The following is a 12,924-nucleotide window of genomic DNA, read 5'->3' on the forward strand; positions in this document are numbered from 1 at the left end:
ATATTAACTGTACATTTCTGGGGGCTGGGAGCAAGTTAGAATCCTCATTTTGTGTTGGAAAGAAAGCCCTGCTCTAGTTTTCGGGAAAGAAGTACACCAGATCACCGCTGCATTCCAAAGGGTCCGCAAGAGCTCCCTTTGTTAAGCTTACATTTTTCTAATTAAGTGGAAAAGGTCTTATTTAGAACAACTCCTCTCATATTTTTCTTAATCTGAGAGCTAAAAAGACTCGTCATAGTCTTTTTCGTCACATTTTTAAAATCACTTATTTATTGAGAATTTTGTTTTTCTGGAAAGAAAGACAAAATACAGCACTCCTGGAGTACAAAATGAACCTGGTCTTAAACAAAAAGGATAACAAGGAAAGGAATTTTTAACGAACTAACTAAAAAACCTTTTTTGAAAGATTAGCTCCCAGACCCATTCGTTTGCTCACTCCATGCGCTCATTTCCTCATTTTTTTAAGCAACTTTGACGTACGCAGTACCGATTTACCTTCTCTGTGAGAGTCAAATATCCCTTGAACTAGTAGCCTTGTCCTCAGAAGCAGACTCGTTGAAAGGATAATGCCTGCTCACAAATGACTAAGACACTCGGTAAGAAGTTAGAGGTTCCCCAAAAGAAGTACAGGTGAAACAATGCAGACACCCTGCAAGCAGACGCTTATGGTGTTTGGGAGAAGCCTCCTAAGAACACAGGACTTTAGAACGGTACACATTTGGATTTTGGAGAAAGTGGAAAGGGGACTGGGTGCAGGGACCCCATGTAGGCAATGCAGAGAAGCAAGAAGACAGCTGCAGAGAGTTTGGGGGAGGGGAGGAGGGAGAGGGTAGGAGGGAGGGGCATGTGGGTAAGGCTCCCCGCACTAACCCTGGGAACTGAGGCTTGGCCCAGGAAAGAGTGGCAGTTATGGAAAGTCCTCTTGAATACAGGGCTTCATAATCAAAATGGTGTTTCAGGAGCATGAATGATAAGCCTCACCCATTTCAAAGCAAAAGAAATTAGTTTGAAATTTAAATTTTTTTTAAAGATTTTTTTTAAAATTCATTTATTTGAGAGAGAGAGAGCACAAGAGAGGGGAAGGGCAAAGGGAGAAGGAGAAGCAGGCTCTCTGCCTCGCAGAGAGCTCGACACAGGGCTCCATCCCAGGACTCTGGCATCATGACCTGAGCGGAAAGGCAGACACTTAACCGACTGAGCCACCCAGGTGCCCCTGAAATTTAAATATTTAATTTTTTGTCCAAAATATAGGTATTAAGTCAGTGCCGGCTGATTTTCCTCTTTTTTTTAAACTGAACTAAGTGTGAAGCAGTACATGGCTGGGACGTTTCAGGCTCACTGCAGGTCAGCTGGCGAGCTGTCTGTCCCTGTAAAAGCCGTGACGCTAAAGGCCTTCCATTAACTCCGGGCACGAGTTTTCCACTGACCTGTGAATGTCCGGCAGCCGCGCCGCGCTGCTGTACGGCCAGGCAGTCGTGACATCTTGTACAAGTTCCTGATGAGGCGTCTCTCCTGCCAGGATCCTGGCTATTTGAAGTCATGCACTTTTGAAAAGTTGGAGAGCAAGTCTGCAGAAGATCCAAGGGAGTCGGCCACTAGCGATCAGTGTTAAAAATACTGCAAGTCAAAGTCCAGTTGAGAGAGCGGTGCTTCAGGTAGCTCTTGCAAGTGAGCTGGGAACTGAACATCTTACCCTGGGGAAGCCACCGACTTTATCACTGAAACCAGGTGATAAAAGGAACAATGGCTGGGAACAATGGCACTTCGCAGCTCTTGCACGGATGAGAAAATTACCTTCCCCAGCTGAGTCTCTAAAGTCGATGAGTTTTTAATAAATAAACATCAGAGATCAGAGACAGCAGCTGCAGAATGTAGATAAAGGAAGGCTCAGGGTGACTGAAAGTGTGAGCAGAGGGGCTTTGTCATAGTAACTCCTCCCAAGTCATGCCTTGACTGTCCCGCACCGTCTGGCTGAGTTCTGCAGTCAGCCCGTGCAGCCTCGGGTGAGTCATTTAACCTGTTGGAAGCCTTAGAGTCTTCGTTTATCACACGAAGTTTTTACCTTTTGCATAGGGGTGATTGTGAGGGTAAAATGATACCAGAGCTTGGATTGGCTTCAAAATAATCGAAGAAAGGAGAAAGGTCAGGGATATGGATAAATCACGCTGGATCAGAAGGTGACAGTTGTTGCTGAACCAGACACCGAGAGACTCGTTACGCTATTCGGTGTGCTTTAGTCTGAAATAGGTTTGAAATTTTCCATAATTAAACTTTTTTTAAAAAATGAAATCAGCAAAAGTGTATGTCTGTAAGGAACAGTATGTTTCAAAGGATTGAGAAGTTAAGATTTTGCTCTTAGCTAGCCAAACACTTTGCATTCAGTAATTTTCAAGGATAAATGAGTTGGGCTAAAACAGTTATTTTTTCTGTGTGACCATAGATTGAACATGTCTATACATAATCTGTCACCTCTTGTGTCTTAGAGTCTACTTAGGAGAAAATGAAAGAAACAGATTTGACCTTTCAGTTCATAAAAGACAATCACGATACAATAGGGTCTGTGTGGAATGGTTTTGTGCGTGTACGGTGGAGGGTAGATGTTATTATTATTTCTACTTCAGGTATTTTCAGGTTTTACATTATTGGGAAGACACTTGGACATCATGGTGTTTTTTTTTTTTTTATCTGTTCTCAGATTTTTATTTTATCCTATTTTATTAGCAAAATGCTGTTTCCAACTTAAAAGTCTATATATTGCTTTACTTTGGATTTTAAGAGCAGATGTTTTAAATTAGCCTAAAAGGCAGAATATTTAAACATGCTCACAGCATGGTCAAATGAGGTCATGTGATGCTTATGATTCAAATTTCATTTTTTAAGGACTTTTAATTGTGGGATGTGGCTGGTAGGTTAGAAATAGGATTGTACCTCACCAACTATACATTAGGATAATTACGGTTATTTTCAAGATCTGCTCATACAATCTAGAAAGTGATTTGAATACACCGAATTACATTCTGATGTACCTTGAAATGTGACTGTCATTTGCATAGGCATTGTCAACCACAGGAATCTTCAAGTTGGGGAACACATAAGCTGGGTGCGTAAAAACTTCTCCATAGAGTTTGGGGCCACTTAGACAGTTTTAAGTGAGTAACTTCCCACTCTTCAACTCCCCGCTAATTCTCCTTTTCTGCTGACCCTGTAGTTCAACAGTCCTTCTACCCTAGTGCTGAAGAAAGACCTAACTAACTCTCACACACCTGGTCCCAGGGTGCAAAACCTGGGGAGAAAAGGAGACAGAGTGGATCAAGGGGAAGAGTTCAGGATATCTGTGTCGTGTTAACAACTGTGTGACTCTAATGACTGAGTAACAAATTCTTCTGCTCATTGGATGGTAAGAAATCCTACTGCTGCCAACAAAAGTGAAGGACCTAATGGAATTGTCTTATGATGCTTCATTGAAAAAAATCTTTGGTGAAAGATTGCTAGGCGATTTTGGCATGTAATTCAGGAGTTCAAAAGATTAGTGACACCACTTTAACAGAAGTCCATCTATTTATTTACACAAGCAAGATGTCTCAGTACTAACATTTATAAAAACAAACATTGGGATAGTGTTTGTACCAAAAATAATAAAATGCTAAACTTAACCAAGAAGGTAAAAGAGCTGTACTCTGAAAACTCTAAAATGCTGATGAAATAAATTGAAGACGACACAAACAAATGGAAAGATATTCCATGCTCATGGGCTGGAAGAACAAATATTGTTAAAATATCCATATTACCCAAAGCAATGTACAGATTTTATGCAGTCCCTATCAAAATACCAACAGCATTTTTCACAGAACTAGAACAAATAATCCTAACACTTTCTGGAACCACAAAAGACCTCGAAATGCAAAAGTAATCTTGAAAAAGAAAAAAAAAAAAAACGGGAGATATCACAATCCCAGATTTCAAGATATCCCACAAAACTGTAGTAATCAAAACAGTATGGTCCTGGCACCAGAATAGACAAATATCAATGGAACAGAACAGAGAGCCCAGAAATAAACCCACAATTATATGGTCAATTCATCTTTGACAAAGGAGGCAAGATTATGCAATGGGAAAAAGACAGTCTCTTCAACAAATGGTGTTGGAAAAACTGGACAGCTACATGCAGAAGAATGAACTGGACTACTTTCTTACACCATACACAAAAATAAACTCAAAAATTGAGGACATAAATGTGAGACCTGCAACCATAAAAATCCTGGAAGAGAGCACATGCAATAATTTCTCCGACATTGGCCTTAGCAACATTTTTCTAGATACGTCACCTGGGCAAGGGAAACAAAAGCAAAAATAAACTATTGGGACTACATCAAAATAACAAGCTTCTGCATAGAAAAGTAAACAACGAAACTAAAAGTCAACCTAGTCAATGGGAGAAAATGTAAATGATGTCTCTGATCAAGGGTTAGTATCTAAAATGTATAAATAATTTATACCTCAACACCAAAAACCAAATAATCCAATTAAAAAATGGGCAGAGGACATGAACAGACATTTCTCCAAAGAAGATATCCAGTTAGCCAACAGACATATAAAAAAGTGCTCAACATCACTCATCATCAGGAAAATGCAAATCAAAACTACAAGAAGATATCTTCTCACACCTGTCAAAATGGCTAGAATCAAAAGCACAAGAGACAACAAGTGTTGGTGAGGGTGTGGAGGAAAAGAATCCCTTGGACACTGTTGGTGGGAATGCAAACTGGTGCAGCCGCTGTGGAAGACAATATGGAGGTTCCTCAAAAAATTAAAAATAGAATCACCATATGATCCAGTCATTCCACTACTGAGTATTTACCCAAAGAATATGAAAACTCTAATTGGAAAAGATATATGCACCCCTGTGTTTCTTGTAGCAATATTTACAATAGCCAAATATGGGAAATAGGGAAGCGGCCCAAATATCCATCAATAGATGAATGGATAAAGAAGATGTGGTGTAGGGGCACCTGCGTGGCTCGGTCGGTTAAGCATCTGACTTTGCCTCAGGTCATGATCTCAGGGTCCTGGGATCGAGCCCCGTGTCAGCCTTCCTGCTCAGTGGGAAGTCTGCTTGTCCTTCTCCTTCTGCCCCTCTCCCGGCTTGGGCTCTCTTTCTCATATGAATAAATAAAATCTTTTTTAAAAAAATGTAGTATGTACGTACGTACACACACACACGCACGCACACAGTGGCATATTATTCAGCCATAAAAAATGAAATCTTCCTATTTGCAACAACATAGGTGGATCTAGAGGGTATAATGCTAAGTGAAATAAGTCAATAATTCCACTGATATGTGGAATTTAAGAAATGAAATGAACAAAGGAGAAAAGAGAGAAACCAAAAAACAACTCTTAATTATAGAGAACAAACGGATGGTTAGCAGAGGGGAGGTGGGTAGAGGGATGGGTAAATAGATAAAAATAGATAAAGTATAGAGAGAGCATAGAATTGTCAGATCACCAAATTGTCTACCTGAAACCAATATAACACTATATGTTAATTATGCTGGAATTTTTAAAATATAGAAAAGATTTTAAAAGCCTGAATTTGACTTTAAAAAAATGGGATAGTGTTGATGCTGACTCTCTCTCATTCCAGCAGTAACTAATATTCATTTGCGGATACATGAACTAGTTGTGAAAACATACATCTCATTAAGAGAGGAACTTTTTAATAAGTTGGTGCTGTTGTATAATAATCATGAAATTTGTAATATGTTTTCGCTATTTTGGCCAATTACATCTGAATAATTATAACTCTAGTTAGGAGATTTATTTTTGATGCTTTAAGACTTAGGTTCTCAGGAAATCTTTAAATTTTTAAAAATTTAACATATATATTTTTATAGCGAAGAGATATTATATGGTAATTAATTAAAAATACTCAAGCATATGGGCTCCTGGGTTGCTCAGTCGGTTAAATGTCCAACTCTTGGTTTCTGCTCAGGTCATGATCTCAGGGTCATGAGATCAAGCCCCATGCTGGCTTCGTGCTCAGCAAAGAGTCTGCTTGAATTTCTTTCCCTTCCCTTGTACGGGAAGTGAAATGGATATAGAAATGCAAGAGGGAAAGGACCAATGTCAAATTCCTGTTACAAATTCCTATTTTTTGAACTATTGGGACTTCATCAAGATAAAAAGCTTCTGCACAGCAAAAGAAACAGTCAACAAAACTAAAAGACAACCTACAGAATGGGAGAAGATATTTGCAAATAACATATCAGATAAAGGGCTAGTATCCAAGATCTATAAAGAACTTATCAAACTCAACACCCAAAAAACTAATAATCCAGTCAAGAAATGGACAGGTGACATGAACAGACATTTCTCCAAAGAAGACATACAAATGACAAACAGACACATGAAAAAATGCTCAACATCACTTGGCATTAGGGAAGTACAAATCAGAACCACAATGAGATACCATCTCACACCAGTCAGAATAGCTAAAATTATCAAGTCGGGAAACTACAAATATTGGCGAGGATGTGGAGAAAGGGGAATCCTCTTGCACTATTGGTGGGAGTGCAAGCTGGTACAGCCTCTCTGGAAAACAGTATGGAGGTTCCTCAAGAAGTTAAAAATAGAGCTATCCTACAACCCAGCAATTGTACTACTAGGTATTTACCCCAGAGATACAAATGTAATGATCCAAGGAGGCACATGCACCCCAATATTTATAGCAGCAATGTCTACAATAGCCAAACTATGGAAAGAACCAAGATGTCCGTCAACAGATGAATGGATAAAAAAGATGTGGTTCATATATACAATGGAATATTACTCAGCCGTTAGAAAGGATGAATACTTACCATTTACATCTACATGGATGGAACTGGAGGGTATTATGCTGAGGGAAATAAGTCAATCAGAGAAAGACAATTATCATATGGTTTCACTCATATGTGGAATATAAGAAATAGTGCAGAGGATCGTAGGGGGAGGGAGGGAAAACTGAATTGGGAAGCAATCAGAGAAGGAGACAAACCATGAGAAATTCTTAACTATAGGAAACAAACTGAGGTTTGTTGGAGGGAGGTGAATGGGGGGTATGGGAGTAGTTGGGTGATGGGCATTAAGCAGGGCATGTGATGTGATGAGCACTGGATGTTATATGCAACTGATGAATTATTGAACTCTACATCTGAAACTAATGATGTACTGTATGTTGGCTAATTGAATTTAAATTTAAAAAAATAAAATGAGGTTGATCTTTAAAAAAAATTCCTATTTTAAAAGTTTATTTTTTTTTAAAATGGTGGATATCAAATTATGGTATTTCGATTCCATTGGATATGGAAAGAGTGGTGAAACAATTATATTTTTAACTGTGAGTATTCTAATATGTGGGAAATTACACACCTTACAACTACTTAAACTTATGAAAAATTTAGTTCTCTGGTTAAAAATAGGAAATGATTTTGAGATATGTGAGTAAATGTTTGAAAGTCACAGGTCCACAGCAGGTTGGTGAGGGTTATCTTGAGTGTTCTGCGTGCGTGCGTGCGTGTGTGCTGCACCAAATCCTGAAGGAATACACTGCATTTATGGACTTTCCCATCAAATCTCACTAAAGGTGTTGCCTTTGTTCCGCAGGACGGTCTGACGCCCCTGCACTGTGGAGCGAGGAGTGGCCATGAGCAGGTGGTGGAAATGCTGCTCGATCGAGCTGCCCCCATTCTTTCAAAAACCAAGGTAATTTCTTTCCAAGTGTCTGGACATGGACTGTATTTAGCTTTCCATCTCCTTAACTGCTTATTTAACTTATTTAACTGCCTTTTGAATCATAGAAAAATGATACTGTTCCAACTTAGCCATGAAGAGTAGCCTAGTTCAGATCTTTGAAGAACCTCAGAATTAGTTAGGGTTTACGAAGTGCACTCTGCCACAAAGTCAGTTTTGTATGTATTGCTTTTGTTTCTCCTTTGTTTCAGGAACACAGACTTCTTGATTTTATTCTGTGATATTTTCATAGCTCAGCAATGATCGCTTATTGGGGAAAGAAAAAACAAGATCTATAGTCTCTAAAGTCTGGGTGCTGGCTCTCTTTCTCCAGCCCATTGGTTTATTTCTTAAGGGCTTGCAGATTATTAAAGAGGATATCGTTTAACCAATAAGGGCTGGAAACTTTGGAAAGATGGCATCTTGCTTGGGCCTTTGGTGAAATTGACATATGCAAAAGGAATGCATGACGATTGCCCCAAAATGAATGTTTTACAAAATGTCTTCTGGATTTTTATGATAAAACCTTTGACACTATTTAAAAAGAGAGAATATTTGTAAATAAATTTTGCTACATACAGAATACCTGAGTCCCTACTATTTTTATTAACCAAATCAGTGATTTTTGGAAGCTGTATTAAGCTTTATAAAGAGCCTTATTTCTAAACGTCATCAAAACAACAAAAACATGTTACTCCTGTTTGCAAGTACTTTGGTCAGTGTCTCCTCAACAACCGTAGTGGAGATGGACCAGGGTTGAGGTGGTCTGAATAATTCCCTCGCTCATTTGAAATGCAGGGTTTAGATTAGTGAGCCATGGGTGCTGTTACCAACAGGGTTAAACAGCCACCATGTTTCATTATATGTGAGGACACCTTGGCCTTTTGAATGCTTCTCATCTAAACCATTCTGTTTTGGCTTTGTCCTTTCAAGAAGTCCATATCTATCTTTTTTCCACCTCTACTGCTGTCTTCGAGCCACCTCACCACCAACCTGGACCCAGCAACAGCTTCCTTACTGGTCCCCCCATCCTGCCTTCGTCCTCTGCAGTCCCATTCCCAGTGTGCAACAGTCAGAGTGTCCAGACTGTCAACCAAATCATGTCACCTCCTGCCTAAAAACCCTGTTCTCTTAAAAATTAATTTTCATTTTATCAAAACAACAGGCATAGCTAAAAATAAAATTGCTTTCTCCCTTTTGCTCATCTCATTGTCTTTTCTTTCTTTCCAAGAAATTTCCTTGATTTTTTTTCTTCTGTGCTTGTAATGTGCAAGAACATTTTCTTGTTCTCTGGTAACTTCTTTTCTTAAAGCATCCAGTCAGTTCTTGTATAATGGGTGCAACATAGTCTATTACCTTTCTGAGAACACTCAAGATAACTTTAATTTTTTTCTGCCTCTCTTCTGTCCCTAATTCCTCACAATTTCTTTTTTCTCTTTGTTGGCTTTGGCTCCCTCTTTCACGTTGGAGGTTTCCCACAAATGTCTGTACCTGACCATCAGTGTCGGGCACTAACGTTTGAGTGAGTGGAAACTCTGCGTGTCCCCCCGTGTCACCATTAGTTGCCTTTTTTCCTGGGAAGTTCAGTTTTTTTCAGAGACGAATCCTCCAATCTTTTGCAGTGTACGGCTGTGTCAGTACATTCAGAGTAAGAACAAGGAAAAGGGGCTGTCCTTCTCCCGTTCTCTATGCGTACATCAGTCACAATAGTGATAACAGATATTTACATGCTGTCTGCTCCGTAGCGGGCTCTAAGCACTTTACATACGTCACCCCACTGAATCCTCACAATGAGGCACTAGTATTACTATTAGGTCCTTTTTACAGATGAGACAACTGAGTCCCAAAGAGATACAATAACTTTCTCAAGATAGCTCGGCTCATGGCCGAACAAGGATTTGAACCCAGGCAGTCTAACCCGAGAGACCACACTCTTGACACCCATACCATCCTTCCTTTTTCTGTGAGCACCTGGTCTCAGTCCGGAGCCTCACCACTGCCCCGTGGTCTGCCTGGGCTCCTGCATCCTGAATCTCTCTGCTTCAGTTTCCCCAGAGACTAAACTCCTGATGTCCTGTAAGGGACAAGGGGCTATCGTCTTGCTTTGCTGGGTCCAAAGGACCTGGAAACCTGACAACTCCATACACAGGTGAACCAATCCTGATTTTGACTCCAGGCCTCATCTTTATCTTCCAAGGTGTGCTGTGTTTCCATATCCCCTGCCTTTGGGGTATCTGAGAGAAAAATCACTTGTCTTTATTTTACCCAGTGGTATGTTGGAGCCAGATCATTGAGCCTATCGTGTACATCTTTTCCTAATTCTATATTCAGTGGCATCATGTTGATGGCTTGAAATAAGTCATAGTGGGGTTCTTTACACCATGGGGATTGGCAAATGTCGCATATTGGGGTTTTTCTTTTTCTAAGAGCTGTTGTTGTTAAACATTAACCAGGACACCGCTGATGATACCCTCCACAGACACTTAGCATTCTGCCTTCTCTCGTCTGCCGATGTGTTCGCACACTAAACTCTCTTTTCACATTCTAAATTTTATAGACATCACACATCTGTTTTTATTTCCTTTGCTGTGTGTTTTGAGGGTGTATGTGGGTGGGCATGCGCACACATGTATGCCCTTGTGGAATTTATCTTTTCAATTACTTTGGAGTTTGGGAAAGGATGGATGCACATAGTTCACGTCTACCACGTTTCCTCAGCAGTGTCCCACTACACTGATACATTCCTTCCCAGCATCTCACCACGTTTCTGCCTCATCTCTTGTTCTGCTCCCTACTGTCTTCCAGCCAGCTGGCCTGCTGGTGCTTCCCAGAATACACCAGGTTTGTCCTCACGTCCTGTGCCCGCGGGTTGAGTTCCCTCAGCTTGTCCCAGATCTCTGCGGTCTCCACCCCTTTTTCAGCTCCAGTGTTTTCTTCTCAGAGAGGCCTTCTTGTTAGCTTATCTTCTTGTGTGCTCTCTCTCTCTCTCTTCGGTAAAATGAAATCAAGGACGTTGCCTCCCTCCGTGCGCTACCCCAAGCACCTAAATTAGTGTCTGGCAGTAGTAGACCCCCAAGAAACATTTCCTGAATGAACATTAAGTGAATGAATGTGTTTCTGACTTTAAGGCCATCTGTCTAATTCCTCAAGACTTTCATCTTTCTGAGCTAAGAAAACCCATCATTGGATCTATATTTTCAGCTTTATGAGGGGACTGTATGTAATAAGACCCCTCTCCCTAGGGCAGATGGTCTTTACTTTCTTCTTCTTCTCCAATGACCTGTAAGTTACCTACTCATATATTGTTATTTTGTGTATCGTCAGATAATTTTCTTCTTTTGTTGGCACTGCTTCCAGTTTCTACTCTCCACGACGCCATTTATCTCTGAGATTTTGTTGCTTTGTTTACTTACCATTTGCCCCTACGACTGTATCAGAACATAAAGCGAGGGAATGTCTTGGCAGGAAGTAAAGGAGTGCCTGTGTGCATATGCTTGTGGGAGGCAGTATCTCAAATGAGAAATGTCCCCATCCTTTCTTGCACATTAGTGTCTACTTTGATTCAAAATGTTAGAGTGGAATTTTTTAGGCAGAAATACTCTGATTGACCATGTATGAAGTCTTTAAAGTTGCGTGAATATTTATTTCTCTATATATGCCAGGCAATTTGGGGAAATTATAATCCATGAAACTCTTGCTTTCAAGGAACACAAATAGTTGAAATATATATCACAGTGAGTGAATGGTACCGTGAGAGAGGCTAGAGGAAGGCTCGCACTGTTTCTTCCTATCCTGATTTCCTATTTTATATCATTTATAGATAAATTAGGGGAAATAACTTGGCTTGGCCGAGAGCATTCAGAAATCCGTGTGTCATCAGTGCCTGTTTAATACATCGTTATTTTCAAAGTTCACTGATGACAGGTTTTTTGGAAACTGAATTTGCACTCGCTTCCCACCCACCCCCAGATATGTTAAACCATGTTATAGTGATTAATAGAGCCTCTCTCGATAATCGAATTCTCTAGAAATTTCCCAGGCTCCTCCACTTTGCCTCGATATTTAAAGGAAGCATGCTTGAAAGGACTGACATCTTAATACCTTATTTTTGCCTTCACAGGGAAACAAGTACTGGATGCTAAATGTCCCTCCAGCCTGTATTTCAGGCTTTATTTGCCTTTGAGCCTATTCATTTCTTCTCAAAACTCTAAAGAATTTTTTACTTATTCCTACCATGCATAATTCAGTGTGTCATTGAACCTAGCTGATTTAAACTGAGACAAGCATAAGTTAATGAGTTGGTCAGTGCTTTGCCTTTCCTCATCATAGACACAGGGGGGCACTAGATTGATGGAAGAGGAAAAATTTCCTTTCTACATTGAAGTGAAATGAAATGTGTTTTTTTAGTCAGATCTTTTTTATTAATCAAATCAATATAATATCAATATCAAGCATTAGTAACTTCTAAGGACAAAATAAAAACCAGTGTAATGAATACCAATCTACTTCTGCTTTTTTTTTTTTTTTTTTTTTAATCCTTTTCACTCTTAAACATTAAGAATTCCAGGGACACCTGGCTGGATCAATCCATGGAGCATACAACTCTTGATCTTGGGGTTGTAGGTTCAAGCCCTATATTGGATATGGAGATTGCTTAAAAATCTTTAAAAAATTCCAGTTTACTGTGAATATGATAAATAATGGACATTAGTGCAATTCACACTTTTCTTTCTTTCTTTTTTTTTTTAAGTAGGCTCAGGAGTCCAGCATGGGGCTTGAACTCACAACCCCGAGATCAAGACCTGAACTGAGATCAAGGGTTGAATGCTTAACTGACTGAGCCACCCAGGCACCCCAATTCACATTATTTTTAAATCAGGAAAGAAATTATCTTGGAACATTTGTTTTCAACTGATAAAAAAAAGTGAGAGGACTAGTTTTAAAAGTACCTGTAGTTCAAGACAATCATCAGACCTGTTAAAAAGAGGGTGCCTGGCTGGCTCATTTGGTAGAGCATGCGATTTTGATCTTTGATCCCATGTGTGGTATAGAATTTACTTAAAATTGAAAGTAATATTACATGTTAACTAACTGGAATTTAAATAATAAAACTTATTTTAAAACCTTTTAAAAAGAGAAGGTATTTCTGTGTGAAAA

The 12,924-nt window shown here is 39.6% G+C and overlaps 1 protein-coding gene across 1 annotated transcript in view; it reads left to right on the forward strand.

Annotated features, from left to right (window-relative positions):
- The window catches only part of ANK3 (ankyrin 3), a 329,444-nt gene that overhangs the window by 159,834 nt on the left and 156,686 nt on the right, over window positions 1-12,924 (forward strand). The window contains exon 9 of the mRNA XM_040624672.1: window positions 7,642-7,740. Within this exon, the coding sequence (XP_040480606.1) occupies window positions 7,642-7,740 (99 nt within the window). The remainder of the gene's footprint in view (window positions 1-7,641; window positions 7,741-12,924) is intronic.

This window comes from Ursus maritimus, unplaced genomic scaffold, assembly GCF_017311325.1.
Source record: "Ursus maritimus isolate PB19 unplaced genomic scaffold, ASM1731132v1 scaffold_7, whole genome shotgun sequence".
NCBI classification, from domain to species: domain Eukaryota; kingdom Metazoa; phylum Chordata; class Mammalia; order Carnivora; family Ursidae; genus Ursus; species Ursus maritimus.